The following is a 19654-nucleotide window of genomic DNA, read 5'->3' as shown; positions in this document are numbered from 1 at the left end:
CTTACCCCCGTCACTGTCCATTTCTTGTTTTTAAAGGATGAGAGAAGTGCTACACCTGGTGGAGAGAGATTGTAAGACAGAAATAGTTGCTTTATGCGTGCTGTACGTTACGACATGACACGTCTAGATGTAATGGAGGGTCCGTTTTTTCAACTTTTCCCCAATAATATAGAGCCATTACGCTTGAATAGAAACCTAGTTCACACCCCCGATTTTGAAGTCAAAATCCCATCCCACAGTCCCATTAGTTTTCTTTGTAGCCTCGTTTGAATGTTGCGGTTACGCACATTTGTACGGAATGGGGTGAGTTTACATTAGCGGGACACCGATCCTTAAGTGGTTTTTAATGGTCAAATCAGTTTTATTTTTCAAATCCATTTTGGGATACTGACTGTCCATGTTACAAGTGACCAAATTGGATTTTGTGTGTTCGGACAACAGTCATTTGCTGACATGGCTACTCTCGTTGTCATAGCAATGAGGGTTGTGTGCGCAGTGGTGTAGGCTGATTGGTGGTGGTGGTGCTCTTGCTTCCTATCGCTCAGAAGTTACGTAGCAAGCTAAATCCCTGCCATGGACATTTCCAAAATTGCTTTGAATGTTAAAAATTCTAGAGTACGAACACTTTTAAAGCCTCAAAGCATGATCCAACTTTCAAAAACAGTCATTTTTGTCTAGCCACATAAGTAATCTACATAGCTAAGGAGCTGTTTAGCTTCCTAGCACATTCACTAATTTGTTTGTAAACAATTAACATGCTAGTTAGCTACCAGATGTTCTTGTCAAACTGTCAACAGAATAGCCAGCAAGCAACAAGTTATTCCAAACAGTCAACCACTTGAGTGCAAATAAATCAGATTTGACCATTCAGTCGTATGGGCAGGAATCAGATTTGTACCTGAAATGTGGCTTGAAATATATGATTCATGTGCTTTTTGGCAGTTCAGACTGTAGGAAAAAGAACAGAATATGCTAAATAAAATGGATTTGAGTCACTTAAACCTGGCTTAAGGGCCAGTGTGTTTCTACTAAACTAACATATGGAAGTGTTTTAAGAAGGTCATACCATTGATCTTTTAGCCGATTTGATTTAAATATTAGAATCCTTGTAGGTATAAAAAATATACATATATTTGATTAAACAAATATCGGATTTGTGAGAGTCTCATCATTCCATAGATGGGTCATATTAGTGTGAAGCATTTTTGTGAGAAGAACAATTTTCAGGATGTCTACTGGTCTGACAAACACTGCGGTAGCTCAGCCACCTTCCACCGCCGATGTGGAAGGCCAACATTGGCTTTGTCATTGGCTTTGTATTGAGATGCAGCCCATGCAAAAAAGAAAAGGACATCCCTTAAAATTAGGCAATTGCCTCTTCTGCCTAATGGTAAGTCTGCCAGTGCCCTCAACACACTCCCCTGCTGCCCCTGATCTCTGTTACAGCCCTCAGCTACATTTGTGGAGACAGTAGTTTAATGACATATGCGTGTACTCTGAAATAATCAACTTAAATTCTGAAGCAAACTTCATAAACCCATTTCCTTTTAAAAACCATTTACATAACAATTTTTTCTGTTGATCAGGCCAACCCTGTGACATCTTCCCCTTGACACAAACCAGTCAACTAACTGACTACTATCAATGTGTTTTTTTCTATTGAAACTCTCTGTAACTCCAGTGTTTAGCTCAAGCAGCTAAATGGTGGAGACATACAGTACACTGTATGTTTGTAACTAAATCATTCCTGAATCTATCCAATATGTCCCAGCTATAGCAGCATCTGTGAAATTAACTCCAAATGCTGGATGCTGGCACAGCCCTGCAGTTTCCACAGTAACTGGGACCAAAAATAGCAACCCAAACCAGCGGCCATTACACACAGAATACCCACTTGATAGCACAGGATACTATTTATATCCTCTAATGGTGTGGTACCACGTGAGAAAGGCAGACACGTTCCTCAGCTAGCTTACAATTACTGCCAAAAAGATGAGCAGAACACAGTCTTTGTAAATCCAATTACATGTTCACATTACAGTTTTTTCGATTGCTAAACGACAGTGGACACAACTGGAGTCACATGTGCAAAACTCTAACTACAGTCTGCACAGCAGCAGTTCATGTGGACCAAACTCTAGTTCGTTTTTCATTGCTTGAACACAGTTTTCAAAACTCTACACACTTATCCCATGACTTTAACCACAACCTGCACAACACTGTGGATTTACAGCACTTTGTTCAAATGCTAACACACTGCTGTCAAAACTGTGAACCACACATTCAAAACGGAATAGATTTCAGCCTTGTGCCTTTCAAACACTGCTGATTGCAATTTCAGCTGAAAGGCTAAGCAGGTGTCTTGTTTTAGACTTGTTAGTGAACACACACACATATTACAGTATATATAGGTAGAGCTCAGAAAGACTCATTTTGGAAATGGAACAAGGAAGATGGGTTCGTGGAGGGAGAAGGGTGACAGGGAGAGGGCGGATGCGTGGAGGAAGACAAAGAAGACAAAGAGCTGTTATTTCAGATGAAATAAGGGCTACACTTATAGACCATGTCGTGAACCATGGTCTCTCATTGAGAGAGGTAGGGTTGAGGGTGCAACCCAATCTGCAAAGATCCACAGTGGCATCTGTAATGCGAATTTTCCATCATGCAAACAGGTGAGAGTTACATCCTTACAGTAAATGAAAACATTACAGGAATCTATTTTGTATTGCAATTATAGAATATTTACACAGATATATATTACAGTAAGTTTGACTGTAAAATATATTTTTACAACAGGACCCAAAGGCTGCCCCCAACAGGGGGAAGAGGAAAAATATTTTCAGATGCGCAGGAAAATGCTATTGTTGACATGGTTGTTGTCAACAATGCAATAAAACTGCGGGAGATTCAAGATAGAGTGTTGGCTGATAATGATATATTTGAAAATGTTAATTCTGTCAGCACAACAACTATTGCTCGAGTCCTAAAGAAACACCAAGTTACAATGAAACAGTTATACACTGTACCGTTCGAGAGAAACAGTGAACGGGTAAAAGAGCAAAGATACCAATATGTCCAGGTAAGACGTCTGAGGTTACGTACACAGCTATACAAAATATTTACAGTAAAACAACCACTAGCATTTCTACAGTAAAACTGTGCACTTACTGTTTTTCAGAGAGTAATGGAGGTGGAAGCACTGGAAAGACCACATTCATTTGTATTTATCGATGAAGCTGGATTTAACCTTGCCAAAACACGGCGCAGAGGAAGGAATGTTATAGGTCAAAGGGCCACTGTGGAGGTTCCAGGCCAAAGGGGGGAAATATCACCATGTGTGCTGCAATGGCCAATGATGGTTTGCTTCTCAACACACCACTCATTGGCCCATACAACACAGAAAGGCTTATAGCTTTCCTAGAACAGCGCTATGCTCAGCTAGTGCCAGCAGAACAGGGGAGCCAGTAAGAAACCCCCAAGTTTTTGTCATAGTTTGCGATAACGTTGCTTTTCACCACTCTGCAGCTGTCACAGATTGGTTTGCAGCACATCACAGATTTATGGTTTTGTACCTGCCTGCATATTCACCCTTCCTCAACCCAATAGAGGAGTTTTTCTCTGCCTGGAGGTAGAAAGTGTTTGGTCACCACCCACATGACCAAATGTCTCTTTTGGAAGCCATGCGTGCCGGATGTGAGGACACGAGTCCAGAGGACTGCCAGGGATGGATAAGGCACTCCAGAAGGTTCTTCCCCAGGTGCATGGCAAGAGAAAACATTAGATGTGATGTTGAAGAAAACCTGTGGCCTGATGCTAGAGAGGCAGGATTAGCCCCTCAATTATTTGTTCGAATTACAGTATGTACTTTTAGTTTCTACCTTTTTTCTCATTACTGTAATTCCGTAAATTACTACAGACTATTGAAGCAAACTGCTAATTTTCAGTTACCTTAAAGAATTGTTATGTTCTAAAAATTTTAATAAATCATGTGAAAGAATGTCACTATTTTCTTTGAAGAAAATATTACTTTGTATGAAGTCACTGAAATTGTTCAAACTGTAAAGATGAAAAGTTTGTATTTTCTGTATTGGTGTTTGATGCTAGTGTTTTTACTCTCAGTGTGTTCTGAGTGACAGTGTGTGTTATCTCAGTGAGGGTTGTGCATAGTGTTTGGCTGCACTGAGCGTGTTTTGAGCCATGTGTTAAGAGTTGTGTTGCTTGGAATGAGTTTTGCAGGTGATGTGAACTGTTTAGCTCAGGTGACTGTTGGTAGTGCAGACTGTAGTTAGAGTTTTGCACATGTGACTCCAGTTGTGCCCACTGTCGTTTAGCAATCGAAAAAAACTGTAATGTCACCTCTTTGAGCAATCAATCCTTGTGTTTGGAAGAGCACATCCCAGAATGTCAAGGATAGATCCCAATTTAACTAGCATACTAAACATGGACATACTTTGTAACTCAGAACAGTGATAACATTCATCTTCTGTTGTGGGAAGGAGATATGTCAGATGTGTGTGTGTGTGTGTGTGTGTGTGTGTGTGTGTGTGTGTGTGTGTGTGTGTGTGTGTGTGTGTGTGTGTGTGTGTGTGTGTGTGTGTGTGTGTGTGTGTGTGTGTGTGTGTGTGTGTGTGTGTGTGTGTGTGTGTGTGTGTGTGTGTGTGTGAGTGTGCGTGTATGTGTGTGTGTGTATGTGTGTGTGTATATGTGTGTGTGCGCGTAGAGTACCGGTCACAAGTTGGACACACCTACTCATTCAAGGGTTTTTCTTTATTTTTAAGACATCAAAACTATGAAATAACACACATGGAATCATTTATTTTATTTTACCTTAATTTAACTAGGCAAGTCAGTTAAGAAGCAATTCTTATTTTCAATGACAGCCTAGGAACAGTGGGTTAACTGCCTGTTCAGGGGCAGAACGACAGATTTGTACCTTGTCAGCTCGGGGATTTGAACTTGCAACCAAATCATGTAATAACCAAAAAGGTAGCCACCCTTTGCCTTTGACAGCTTTGCACACTCTTTGCATTCTCTCAACTAGCTTCACTTGGAATGCTTTTCCGACAGCCTTGAAGGAGTTCCCACATATGCTGAGCACCTGTTGGCTGCTTTTCCTTCACTCTGCAGTCCAACTCATCCCAAACCATCTCAATTTGGTTGAAGTCGGGTGATTGTGGAGGCCAGGTCATCTGATGCAGCATTCAATCACTCTCCTTATTGGTCAAATAGCCCTTACACAGCCTGGAGGTGTGTTGGTCATTGATTGTCCTGTTAAAAACTAATGATAGTCCCACTAAGCGCAAACTAGATGGGATGGCGTATCGCTGCAGAATGCTGTGGTAACCATACTGGTTAAGTGTGCCTTGAATTCTAAATAAATCAGTGACTGTGTCACCAGCAAAGCACCATCACACCTCCTCCTCCATGCTTCACGGTGGGAACCACACATGCAGAGATCATCCATTCACCTACTCTTAGTCTCACAAAGACACGGCAGTTGGAACCAAAAATCTCTAATTTGGACTCATCATACCAAAGGACAGATTTCCATCATTCTAATGTCCATTGCTCGTGTTTCTTGGCCTAAGCAAGTATTTTCTTCTTATTGGTGTCCTTTAGTAGAGGTTTCTTTGCAGCAATTCGACCATGAAGGCCTGATTCACGCTGTCTCCTCTGAAGTGTTGACGTTGTGATGTGTCTGTTACTTGAACTCTGTGAACCATTTATTTAGGCTGCAATTTCTGAGGCTGGTAACTAATTATTTTATCCTCTGCAGTAGAGGTAACCAGGGGTCTTCCTATCCTGTGGCGGTCCTCATGAGAGCCAGTTTCATCATAGTGCTTGGTGGTTTTTGCGACTGCACTGGAAAAAAAATTCAAAGTTCTTAAAATTTTCTGGATTGACTGACCGTCATGTCTTAAAGTAAAGATGGACTGTCGTTTCTCTTTGCTTATTTGAGCTGTTCTTGTCATAATATGGACTTGGTATTTTACCAAATAGGGCTATCTTCTGTACACCACCCCTACCTTGTCACAACACAACTGATTGGCTCAAACGCATTAAGAAGGAAATAAATTCCACAAATGAACTTTTAACAAGGCACACCAGTTAATTGAAATGCATTCCAGGTGAGTACCTCATGAAGTTGGTTGAGAGAATGCCAATAGTGTGCAAAGCTGTCATCAAGGCAAAGGTTGGCTACTTTGAAATATATCAAATATTTTTTTATATAAATATAAATATATTTTGATTTGTTTAATACTTTTTTGGTTACTACATGATTCCATTTGTGTTATTTCGTAGTTTTGATGTCTTAAAGAAAATAATAAAGGAAAACCCTGGAATTAGTAGGGGTGTGTCCAAACGTTTGACTGGTACTGAATGTGTGCATGCTTGACTGCAGACGTGTGTTTTGAGGACGATATATACAGTGATACAGGAATTATTGTCTCGCCACAGACAATGAAAATGACAACTTTTCTTAATTTTACATTTTTTTGTCATTCATTTTTGTTTGGGATACAATAAAAACAACTGAACGTAGGCCTACATCAACAACAGATATCAGGACAGTCTGAAAATAACTTTCCAAATAGCATTTTGATTCATGAGAAAGCATAAGCCTATTCTAACTCAGTACAATATAATATCACTGAGAGAAGACATGCCATTAGTGGTGATGAGGATGGCGGTGTTGATGATGACTTTGACATTTCTCAAAAAGCCCAGCAAGGCTACTGAAATATACACGATATAGCCCCATTAAAAAAGTTATTCTATCCTCCAAAAACGCATTATTCTCAACAGCTGCTCAGCCTGTAGACGTGCATTGGCCGTTTTCGAAAGCATCAAATCCATTACGCAAAGCACATAAAAGGCTTCATAATTCATAAAGGTCATGTTAACTGACTGCTATTATCTCATAAACCTGTGTTAACCTCAGACTTTATTTTACAAAATCCCAAAACCTTATTATTTCCCCATTCATTTCCCGATAGGAATTGATGAACGAAACAAGAGAGAACTCATTTCCGGTTTGGGAATACAAATTGGCGAGCTCTTTGTCGAACGAGCCTATAGGCACAAACTGCACGGGCCATTTCATCTGGTGGTCACATTAGCGAAACACGATGGATTTGCATGACCGGAAGGAGGGATGGTTGGTCGCCGTAAATAGTCGAACTTGGAGCTAGAAGCTCAACTCATGTCTAATTGTCGTATGTAAACAGATTTCGCTTTTAGTCTTTCTCAAGCCCACATTGTTTTTTCAATGATGGAGGACGACGATTTAGTGTGCGAGTATGATTCAACCTGGGACACAGAGTGATGATGGAGACGACCCAGGAGAGAACCAAATGCGTCTTTTAAACCAGGACAAAACTAAATCGTATTGGAAATCAGGTTTAGTCCGTTGCATTCCTATTTTTTTCTTAATCTTGTGTAACTAGTTACCGTCAGTTATAAAAAAAAAAAGGTGCTTTAACAAGGCAAACGAGTATGCAAAATCTAGCACCAGGCCGCTAACATTAGCTAAATTGACAGTATGTTAAATTAGCTAATGGAAGCTCAATATTGGGACTAAAAGAGTCTTAACGTTACCCCTCAGTCCAAGGGCTTTAGCGTTACATGATCAGTTTAAAGGGCAATTTGGCTCCAAATACTCAATCTAAACGTGAATCGATTCTCAGTTGCAGTACAGTTCTATAAATATAAATTCCTTCACTTTCATATCACATCCAAAAACATTTTTCAAATAGTTACTATACCCCAGTGATGTAGTGGTGCCTGGACAAGTGGACATAATAAATGTTTTCCAAAACATTTCCAAATGGCCCGCACAGCGATGGAAATGCGACTTATGAAGAAAAAAAAAACAGTGACATACACTCTGAATGACCTAAAATCATTTATCTTATATTGGTCTTTCAGTCAGGCCATTTCTGTATTTACAGAAATACAATTGTATGTTCTAATACCATAGCAATGTTTGAACTACATCAGGAACATTTGAGTGCAGTTTCCTTTTAATTCAAGCGTGCAGGCACTTAGCACTGTGGTTACAGTGTTTCTATTGTACATGGGATGGAGTTAGCAAAATTCCTTAATTATTTGACACTTGGATGTTTTACTTCCTATTATGAGGCATGCCTTACCTTGCTTCAAGGTACCCTATAGCTAAAATCCCACCATAGAAACACGGAGGGAAAGATTTACTCATAAGCGTTTTTGTTTTTTTCAAAACTTTCTTTCATTGTCTAGCAGCCAATCTCAAGGCCATCAGACTGTTAAACAGCCATCACTAACATTGAGTGGCTGCTGCCAACATACTGACTCAATCTCTAGCTACTTTAATAATAAAAAAAATTGGATGTAATAAATGTATCACTAGTCACTTTAAATGTTACCCTACATTACTCTTCTCATATGTATATACTGTACTCTATACCATCTATTGCATCTTGCCTCAGCTGCACGGCCATCACTCATCCATATATTTATATGTAAAGAATCTTATTCATTCCTTTGCACGTGTGTGTATATAAGGTAGTAGTTGTGAAATTAGATTACTTGTTAGATATTACTGCATGGTCAGAACTAGAAGCACAAGCATTTCGCTACACTCGCATTAACATCTGCTAACCATGTGTATGTGACCAATTTAAACTTTGATTTGAAAGACATTATCCTAGTCATATTATCAACCCATGATGGTTGTTGCAGCTTTAAATCCCCCCTCGTTCTACGTTTCTAATGGATACTTCCATCTCTGTCCATGAAACCGCTCGCATGTGCGGCGAGCATTTTAGAACGTTCACACAGCCCTACTGTCGTGTGTGTGTATTGCTGCACCTAAAATGTGAAGAAATAATAATTTATCAATTTTTAACTAAATATTCTGATCTGTTCCATCAGCCTTATTAATTTATATAGCATACACTATATACAAAAGTATATGTGGACACCCTTTAAACTTAGTTGATTCAGCTATTTCAGCCACACCCGTTGCTGATAGGTGTATTAAATTGACAGAACGGGACAGCTGAAGCGCATAAAAATCAACTTGCAACACTCACTACTTTGTTCCAAACTGCCTCTGGAAGCAACGGCAGCACAAGAACACAGATGGCTAATTAGCACAGGTAACGTTAGTCTTGTGTTGTACTGTTTTCGGTGAAGGGCAGTAATATGGCAGTGTAGGAAACCAAAACCTATAAAGGTGTGTACCAACTTTAAAATATATCTTTCTTTCTTCCAAAACTGTACTGCAAGTAATGTGTGTTAATATTAAGACCGTGCGTCGTTGCTCTTAACAAAACTGTACAGAAGACCCCCTTCGTCCAATAACACTAATTTGTAATGGAACGGACTCATGATCGAGGGCTAATGGACACCTAGCTAGCCAATTCAACTAACATTAGCTAGCTACCTCCAAAGATTTTGAATATTGTTTCATTAAAATGGCTCTAATCTTTGTTTGTTACAAAGCTACTATGCCAACTCGCTAGCACTCTATCTAGCCTTTAGCCTGTTAGCTAGCTAACATTACTGACTGGAAGTAGCTTTTCATCCCTTTGAACTGAATTAGTTAGTACATAATTAGTCAGCCTTGGCTAACAATGGTTAGAAAGATAAATAATGTGCGTGTTAGCGTTAATATTGCCATAAAGTATGTTAGCTAACTAGTATTGACAAAGTCTGGTGGGAAGAAATTGTTGATAGCTAGCAATAGCTAATTGGCTAGCTGGTGTCAGAGGCTGCGTCTTTCAAATCCAGTATCAGGAAAAATAAAAGTCAATCTGTCGTAATTTATCTTTAATTAAATTCAAGCAATAAATGGCAAATGCAATTTTTCGTATATACGGGTTCACTGTAACACCACGCAGGGTAGAACAGAGAACTGACAGGATGTAAGTAAACAGCTGTTCTTATACTGTGATAGTTCCAACCCGTCTGTTGGCCTATGTCTATCACTGTAGAGGCTGAGCCCGGTTTAGACTTGCTCAGGCTAGTCCCAGCCTCTTGGCGCTTCTTGGAGTCCACCCTCTGTCGATGTATAGATTCGTATTGTTCTGGTATCACACCCTAGTTATAACAGTTGCTCAGTTCCTGCTATTGTGTTAAGTATTTTTCCATCTCAGTTAAACCTCGCGATGACCACCCCTCCCTATACCTGATTAACCACAACTTTGTAACATGCAGCAAGTCACACCATGTGCTCAATATTGTCACACACACAGACAGGCAAGGCAAATGTAGCAAACAGTACACCGTTTTGCAACATGCAAGTCACACCATGTTGCTCAGTTCTTGTCACACACAGACACAGACACAGAAAAAGCAGCTGTTGTTCAAACAATTCAATCTTACGTAATATGGTAGCAGGTTATAAAGCATAAGCATAAATCCTCACTGGCTAGATTTGCCATTGTTGCCCTGTTGATTAGATGGCTAAGTTAGCTACAATGTGTTTGGAAAGTATTCAGACCTGACTTTATCCACATTTTTTTCATGTTACAGCCTTATTCTAAAATTGATTCAATTGTTTTTTGTTGTTGCTCAAACTACACACAATACTGCATAATGACAAAGCAGAACGTTTTTAGACATTTTTGCAATTTGTATTGAAAATGAACTGAAATATCACATTTACATAAGTTTTCAGACCCATTGCTCAGTACTTTTGTCGAAGCACCTTTGGCAGTAATTACAGCCTCAAGTCTTCTTAGATATGACGCTATATGCTTGGCACACCTGTATTTGGAGTTTCTCCCATTCTTCTCTGCAGATACTCTCAAGCTCTGTCATGTTGGATGGGGAGTGTTGCTGCACAGCTATTTTCAGCTCTCTCCAGAGTAGAGGTTGACCGATTATGATTTATCAACGCCCATACCAATTTTATTGGAGGTCCAAAAAAAGCGAATGCTGATATTTAAAAAATATATATACATTTTTTTATTTATTTTTTATTTAACTTTTATTTAACCAGGTAGGCCAGTTGAGAACAAGTTCTCATTTACAACTGCGACCTGGCCAAGATAAAGCAAAGCAGTGTGACACAAACAACAACACAGAGTTACACATGGAATAAACAAACGTACAGTCAATAACACAATAGGAAAAAATCTATATACAGTGTGTGCAAATGAGGTAAGGTAATAAATAGGCCGTAGTGTCGAAATAATTACAATTTAGCAATTAAACACTGGAGTGATAGATGTGCAAGTAGAGCTACTGGGGTGCAAAGGAGCAAAATGGTATTGTCTTATCGATGGCGGTTATCATGTCGTATAGGACCTTGAGCGTGGCTGAGGTGCATCAATGAGCAGCTCGGAAACCAGATTGCATAGTGATCTGACCAAATCCCACCGTTTGAGTTCCTTGCTCAGAACATATGAAAGCTGGTGGATCCTTTTAACATGGGTCTTCAATTTTCCCAGTTAAGAAGTTTTAGGTTGTAGTTATTATAGGAATTATGACACGTCAACTATTTCTCTCTATATCATTTGTATTTCGTATACCTTTGACTATTGGATGTTCTTTTAGGCACTTTAGTATTGCCAGCCTAATCTCTGGAGTTGATAGGCTTGAAGTCATAAACAGCGCTGTGCTTCAAGCATTGCTGAGAGCTGCTGGCAAATGCAGTAATGTTTGAATGAATGCTTATGAGCCTGCTGCCTACCACCGCTCAGTCACTGCTATATCAAATCCTAGACTTAATTATAATATAATGAACACAGAAATACGAGTCTCTGGGCATTAATATGGTCAATCCGGAAAGCAAAACTTTTATTCTTTCAGTGAAATACTGAACCGTTCTGTATTTTATTGAACGGGTGGCAACCCCAAGTCTAAATATTGCGGTTACATTGCATAACCTTCAATGTTATGTCATAATTATGTAAAATTTTGGCAAATTAATTACGGTCACACAGTTCGCAATGAGTCAGGCAACCCAAACTGATGCATATACCCTTACTCTGCTTCCACTGAATGAAAGAGAAGTGACACAATTTCCCTAGTTAATATTGCCTGCTGACATTAATTTCTTAACTAAATATGCAGGTTTAAAAAATATATACTTCTGTGTGTTGATTTTAAGGCATTGATGTTCATGGTTAGCTACATTTGTGCAACGATGTGCTTGTTTCGCGAATGCACTTTTGTTCAATCATCCGTTTGGCAAAGTTGAAGTAGGCTGTGATAAATTAACAGGCACAGCATTGATTATATGCAACGAATGACGACCTAGTTAACTACACATGGTTGATATTACTAGGGTAACTAGTGATTATGTGAAGATGGATTGTTTTTTATAAGGTAAGTTTAATGCTAGCTAGCAACTTACCTTGGCTCCTTGCAGCCACAAGGTCCTTTTTAACGCTGCACTCGCGTGGCAGGCTTACCACCTGTTACGCAGTTTCCTCTTGGATTGCAATCTAATCGTTGTCCAAAAAGGCAGATTACAGATTATGAAACTTGAAATTGTCCCTAATTAATTGGCCATTCCGACTAATCGATCGACCTCTACTCCAGAGATGTTCGCGCGGGTTCAAGTCCAGGTTCTGGCTGGGCCACTCAAGGACATTCAGAGACTTGTCCTGAAGCTACTCCTGCATTGTCTTGGCTGTGTGTTTAGGGTCGTTGTCCTGTTGTAAGGTGAACCTTCGCCCCCAGTCTGTGACCCTGAGCATTGGAGCAGGTTTTCATCAAGGATTTCTGTACTTTCCTCCATTCCTATTTCCCTCTTCTGACTAGTCTCCCTGCCACTGAAAAACATCCCCACAGCATGATGCTGCCACCACCATGCTTCACTGTAGGGATGGTGTCAGGTTTCCTCTGGAAACATTAAGCCAAAGAGTTCAATCTTGGTTTCATCAGATCAGAAAATCTAGTTTCTCATGATCATCGTCCTTTAGGTTCATTTTGGCAAACTCCAAGCGGGCTGTCTTGTTCCTTTTACTGAGGAGTGGATTCCGTCTGGCCACTCGACCATAAAGGCCTGATTGGTGGCGTGCTGCAGAGATGGTTGTCCTCCTGGAAGGTTCTCCCATCTCCAGAGGAACTCTGGAGCACTGTCAGAGTGACCATCGGGTTCTTGGTCACCTCCCTGACCAAGGCCCTTCTCCCCGGATTGCTCAGTTTGCCCGGGCGGCCAGCTCTAGGAAGAGTCTTGATGATTCCAAACGTCTTCCATTTAAGAATGATGGAGGCCGCTGAGGTCTTGGACCTTCAATAGTCTGAATATTTATGTAAATAAGGTATGTATTTTTTAAAACATTTTAATAAATCTTACGAACATTTCTAAACTTGTTTTTGTTTTGTCATTATGGGGTATTGTGTGTAGATAGTGAACCATTTAATCAGTTTTAGAATAATGCTTTAAGTAACAAAATATGGAAAAGGTAATGTCTGAGTACTTTCAGACTGCACTGTATAATGTTAAAGGAAAAGTTGACCCAAAATCTAAACTCCCAAGTGGTTCCATATTGATACTAGTTCAGTGGAGTTTGCCCCCTCTCCCTGGATAGCAGATTTGAGACAACTGCAAAAACGGGTCGTGTGACTTGCGATGTTGCTTGATTGCAGGCCTGCCTCACACTGCTCCATTGTCAGTGAATGCATGATTCACAAATTCGTGACCTGTGGACAAATTCATTGTTTTATTGAAAGCTTACAGGCCGACTCAGCAATTTGTCAAAAGTACTATTGGTTTTCAGTCAAGAAATGTGTACTTTCCTACCTAAAAATATTTGAGATTATTTTGTATCATTTTATGTAGCTGACTGCCACAGCAGTGGAGATGGGTAACAATTTGGGGTTAAATTCTCCTTTAACATTAGCTATTGGGAAGATGGGTTTATATCAAAAACTTTCTACCAGTGACCTGAAGTAGTGTGTACTTGATTTGTACTGTAGATTGAACTACGTCTCTAAAAGGCTTGCTAGCCCAGGTAGCTAGCTAATCAGAAGTGAATATGTGAACTCCCAGAGTCTCAATTGCATACTCCTCGTGTTCTCTCCTTGCCTCCTTCTCAAAACCCATTGGAGAAGATCAGAGGGGAGGGTCCTCTGGCTTTCTCATCCAATGGGTTTTTGAGAAGGATGTGAGTATGCAATTGAGATTATCCCCCAGTCTCTCAGTGGTGACCACCAACCAGGGCGCCATGCAGAAATGTAACAGGTAGACAGTGGAATGTGTAGAATGCACAAACTCTGCTGCTGTTTGGAGCTGGTTCAGGTTGCCCCTACACTGTCATCCTTCTCTGCAACTGGCCAAACAGGGAAACTATGGGATGATTATTGTCTCCCCTTCGGGTTCCATTAACTTGACAACCAGGTCAGTCTTTTTAGGTACACAAAGGGACAAATAATGCCAATAGATTTCTGCCAAATGTAACATCCAGTATCTCTGATGTACCATGTCTTCCAGTGGTCAAACACGTCCTCCAGAAACACGAGGGCTGCGAAGGACATGCAGAACTACAGACGAGGGTATCCTGTAAGTATAAGGGCCCTTGTTATTACACAGGAATAGGGTCTGGAGTTTGTCCATGTGAACTTGACAGGAAAAGTTAGGATAACCTGGGCTTACCAAGACCTAATGTTTTTCCTGACCAGAACTCCAGGCCCTACACATCTGCTTATATCTTGTTATAGTCTTAAAGATGTCATCTAGACATCTGACTGTGCTATTTCTCTCTCTGCAGAATCTAACAGATGAATGCTCAGGAGAAAGAGAATTTTAAATTAAACATTATCTCAATGAATACCCCGCCTCCCCTGATGGTAGGTCACTTGCTATTTAATCAGTTTTCAATGGCTATAAAATGTGAGTAATGAGTAAAAGCATATACAATGCCTTGCAAAAGTATTCATACCCCTTGGATTTTGTCATACAAAGTGCGATTGAAATGTATTGTCATAAGTAAGCATTTCACTATAATGTCTACATCTGTTGTATTCAGCTCATGGGACTAATAAAATTGGATTTTCTTTGGAGACGAGGGTATAACCAGCCATATGGAAGCAAACTGAAACTCATATTATATATTGAGGCCCCTTTTCCACAATGAAATGTGCCGCTATTCTGAATTTAATTGTGTGCCCTCATAATTTGCGTGGATGATATTCAGAGACTCAAGTTATAGGCTTCTGAAGGGCTGAACCTGCTGGGTTGATGTATGACCTTTTTAGAATGTTTTGATAATATGTTTGTGCTTTTCTGTTTTTATTTTACAATTTGTATCATGTTAAATGTTAGCCACTATTGGGAGCCACTGTCAGTAATACCACATTTTATTTTTTCATCATTCCATTCTGTTTACGTTTCTTTTCTCTGTCACAACCTTGTAAATTGTTCCTGAGGGTCACTAGCATTAGTGGATCATATTAGGCTAACAGTGTGCAATCATTTGGGACATGTAGCCTATTTGAATCATTATAGAACTCTGACCACACATAGCAGGTTTAACCAGGAGCCTGGCACACGGTTCAGGATGACTGGACCGTTGTCATCCTGTTCCATGATTTGGGTAGATTTATAGGATTATTGTTCAACCCCTAATTGTACACTTTTTCTACCTTTTCAATATTTGATGGATTTTCATCAGAAATACAGTGTAGACATTGTTAATGTTGTAAATTACTATTGTAGCTGGAAATGGCAGATTTTTTTTATGGAATATGTACATAGGCGTACAGAAGCCCATTAGCAGCAACCATCACTCCTGTGTTCCAATGGCAGGTTGTGTTAGCTAATCCATGTTTATCAATTTAGAAAACTATTTTGCAATTGTTAGCACAGCTGAAAACTCTTCTGATTTAAAAAGCAATACAACTGGCCTTTCAAAAAAGGACATTTCTAGGTGACCCCAAACTTTTGAAAGGTAGTGTGTGTGTATATATGTTGTGTTACTCTTATTTAGTCAATATTTTCTTAACTGCATTGTTGGTTAAGGGCTTGTAAGTAAGCATTTAACGGTAAGGTCTGCCTACACCTGTTGTATTTGGCACATGTGACAAATACAATTTTGATATGTAGCCATCTCAAGTTATTGTTACTGTTGCTCTCAGGTTGTTTCCACTGCGGGAGCCTGGAGTGAACTACATGGCCTCTGAACTCACCAAGAAGGAGATCCTGGTGAGTGCTTCACCATAACGTTTTGCTTGATCTTTGTGGTGTATTAGGGGCACATCAATGCTCCTTTCTCAAAATGAGTTGTTTAATGAAATCGTAAGTATAGGGTGACTTGTCGAAGGACTCCCTTGGGTCCAGTAAGCAGACAAAACTGATATGAATGGAGCTTCTCCTCCATCAAAGCGATGATTATAATCTGATCTCTGTGCTCTTGTCCCACTGTGTAATCAGGCCTTCCAGGAGAGTGAAGAGGCCAAGAAGAGGCTGGTAGAGTCCTACGCGCTCATGTTGTGGTTCTATGGCATCCAGCTGGTCAATAAAGACACAGGCGAGGTCAAACGTGCCGACAACCGGAAGGAACGCTTCGCCAACCTTGAACGGTGAGTTGCTGAAGTCATGTCTTGGCCAATTTTACAGGGTGTGGTTTCTTGGGGCCATGTTGAACCACTTATGACCATTCTTGGTCCAATTTCTAAATGAGAAACACATTTATTTGTCTTAGTAGTAGGTGGTGTTTACTGTAAATAGGGGTCCTCCATCTAAATATTGGTTGTCTTCTCTTGTTTTGCCCCCTCAGGACCATGCACAATAACCTCCGCATCCTGAAGAGCCTGGGGGAGCTAGGCTTTGAGCATTACCAGAGCCCACTGGTGCGCTTTTTCCTGGAGGAGACGCTGGTCAAAAAGAACCTGAGTAGCATCAAGCGCAGCGTGTTTGACTACTTCCTGTTTGCAGTGCGCGACAAGCAGAAGCGCAAAGAGCTGCTGCGCTACGCCTTCCAGCACTTCGAGCCCAATGACAAGTTTGTGTGGTGCCCCCGAAAGAAACAGCTGAAGAAGGGAAACGGAGAGGGAGGGCTGCCCATGAGCCAAGGCTAGAGGAGGAGAGGCAGGGGGAGCCCAGAAGGAAGAGAAGGATGTCACGGAGGAGGTGACAGAGACTGCCAAGTTCACTGATGAAGCAGTGAGTAGTGACTGAGATAAGCAGGCCGAGGGGTCTTCTGTTGATCCTCCTGGGCTAGCGGTCTCCTCAGAGGACTCTGAACCGCTGGGAAACAGGAATTGTAATGATACTGACAATGTTGACATGGACCATTCAGGCAGCCCTGAGTCTGTTAAAGGAGACCACAGTATGGAGGAAGGACTCAAAGAGAACAGTCAAGCCGAGGACAGCGTCCAGAACTCAGTCAATGTCAAGCCAGCTGCATCTGAAATGGAGTCTGAGAAGTTGGAGCAACCGACCAAGAAGAAAAGGGAAGGTCACAAGGACGTGCCTAGCAACAGGCTGGAGGAAGGCACGGTTGTCCCCAACAACAACCACCACCACTCCAATCAGGTGAGCCTGTCCGTGACATTATCCCGCCCAAGAAGAATTTGACCAAAAAGGATTCCCCCAAAAAGCACTTGCCATCGGACTCCTCAGAACGAGGTGAAAAACACCCAAGGACTGACTTTAGTGATGTGACTGATAACAAAGCAGTGCCAGTGGATGGGGAGAACACAGAGAAAGCTTTAAAGGGACAGACAAATGTAAAAGAAGTTAAAAATGAAGTGGAGGTGATGGATGTGGAATCCACCTACCAGCCAAGTTCAGACCAAGACATGGGATCTTCCTGGAGGGAGGGAGGGAAGAATGCAAGGGACTAAAGGGACATATGTTCACTTGTGTACATTTATGGCCAATCCCAAAATTGACTCCATCAGATAACGTATGGCTTTATACCCATGTTAACTTCATATTGCTGTCTATTACTGTACGCCAAATTAAATTCTCTGCATATTGCTTACACTTTTCCAATCCTCTCAGAATGGCATACGTTCTGACTTCTACAGAGATTCCTAGGATGTTAGGTCTGGGTGGTTTCCACTGATTTTAACAGTACATTTTTCATGCCGTATTATATTCACATCTACTGTCCTCTGTGTTCAATTTCGAGTGGGTATGTTATTTTTGTTGGTATGGATTACTGAATTTATTTGTTCACGTGTCTGAATTTGTGTTGGGGAGGGGATTATGCCTGCAAAATCAGTTCTCCATAGTTGATATTGCAATTAGTTAGGAGCTTTGTACTGAGGAGATTGATAAGGAAAGTCTAACATTGAAATTGAAATGATTAATTCCATATCATACAGTGAAATGTTGCTTGCTTGTTACAACTTTACAATTTTGCACAGGTGGGAAAAATACATTTTGGAAATATACTTTGTATCATGTGTCAGACGACATTGTTTTATTTTTTTACTGAAAGCCCAGACTGTGAAATGGGAACAGGATTGTAATGTAATTTGTTTATTTCAAGAATGTTGCACAATTATTATTTTGAGTATGAGAGGTATTATCTATAGATGACTGCCAAAAAAAGAAAATAACATTTGACTGGTTGATTGTATTGTCTTCTTGGCAGTATTGGAATAATGAGACGTAGCTATTTGGTAAAACAACTTTTGCTTTGTTGGATGATATGTCATCAATAGGATGTGGGTGTACTTTCCTTATGTTCTGGAGCATATTTGTATTTATTGATTGTTTAATTTTCTAATGTATTATATGATTTGCCCGATGCCTTTTTACTCAGGAAAACCCTGTGGGAGATGGTACACCACACTTCTTCCATCTCCGAGGTTATGTTTGGGACATAACCACGTTTCCATCCTGTTTGCATGCTAGTAAAAAGAAAAAGCAAGACCGCTTTGATGGAAACAGGAACTTCCGGTGCAAGTTTGTTCGACATGGTGGGATCTTTTTTGTGTCTAAAATTAATTATGCGCGATATGGCAGCGGAAACCATCATATCGAAGTAAACTAGGAGTCGCGCGATAATATGCTGTGTGGTCCTCCCACAATGACTCAGGAAACCATGTTTGTGAAATTATTTATGATGAACTTCACAGGCTGGTGAAAGTGCACGTTGATGAGCTTGATGCTAATTTCCAATAGATATTGAGGGTCTTATTCTGGTGGCGTGATGATCGACACTTGACTTCAGTTTGGTGTTTCCTCCAAACTGAATTGTTGTGCATTAAAATCAGTGCGTGATGACATTGCACACAAATATAGTCCCAAAATGTTTTGCATGTCAGCATGACCCATTTTGCATCATATGATGCTGGGTTTTGCAGCATTCGATGCAAAATGCGTCTGTGTTTTTTGAAAGTTTCTTTATGTAGATTTAATATTCGCATGAAAATCTGTCACCAATTGGATGGCATTTCTTCCATCTCTGAGATTGTTTGGGTCATCTTTGTTTTTCAGCCTGGTGAAGATTTTGTCATGAATTCCATTTTAAAATATTAGGCAAAGGAATTAACCTATTAATTGTACATGTATTGAAATTGTGTATAGAAAGGGTTGTTAATGAAATATACTCCAATTGGGTGGGGTGAGGGATGGAATTTCAGATTCCTTTGTCCATGCAACCTCAACTACCCCTTTCCTGTTAAATAACAAAATAAAGATTGTGCAACTTATTTGAATTTGTTTAAAAAAATAAATAATTCTAGAATCATACATTTCTTC

General features: G+C 40.2%; 1 protein-coding gene across 5 annotated transcripts; it reads left to right on the top strand.

Annotated features, from left to right (window-relative positions):
* Positions 1-7117: 7117 nt before the first annotated feature.
* On the top strand, positions 7118-19605 carry LOC112222168 (opioid growth factor receptor). Of its 5 annotated transcripts, none has more exons than XM_024384828.2 (6): positions 7118-7401; positions 14432-14500; positions 14709-14787; positions 16075-16141; positions 16370-16518; positions 16716-19605. In XM_024384828.2, exons 4-6 carry the CDS (start codon positions 16109-16111, stop codon positions 17014-17016), a joined length of 483 nt encoding a protein of 160 aa, XP_024240596.1. In that variant the 5' UTR covers positions 7118-7401; positions 14432-14500; positions 14709-14787; positions 16075-16108; the 3' UTR covers positions 17017-19605. The 5 variants fall into 5 exon arrangements, with proteins under 5 accessions (XP_024240596.1, XP_024240593.1, XP_024240594.1 ...); XM_024384825.2 differs by lacking the exon at positions 7118-7401 and adding an exon at positions 9067-9140; XM_024384826.1 differs by lacking the exon at positions 7118-7401 and adding an exon at positions 9129-9217.
* The last annotated feature ends 49 nt before the right edge of the window (positions 19606-19654 follow it).

This window comes from Oncorhynchus tshawytscha, linkage group LG22 (genome assembly GCF_018296145.1).
Source record: "Oncorhynchus tshawytscha isolate Ot180627B linkage group LG22, Otsh_v2.0, whole genome shotgun sequence".
In the NCBI taxonomy this organism is placed as follows: Eukaryota; Metazoa; Chordata; class Actinopteri; order Salmoniformes; family Salmonidae; genus Oncorhynchus; species Oncorhynchus tshawytscha.
Note: the sequence above shows the minus strand (reverse complement) of the source record. Positions and strands in the feature narration are given on the sequence as shown.

Coding starts and splice junctions, on each gene's coding strand:
- LOC112222168 (XM_024384828.2), top strand. CDS start 16,109: ATGGCCTCTGAACTCACCAAGAAGGAGATCCTG. Junction 16,142..16,369: donor TCACCAAGAAGGAGATCCTG/GTGAGTGCTTCA, acceptor CTGTGTAATCAG/GCCTTCCAGGAGAGTGAAGA. Junction 16,519..16,715: donor CGCTTCGCCAACCTTGAACG/GTGAGTTGCTGA, acceptor TTGCCCCCTCAG/GACCATGCACAATAACCTCC.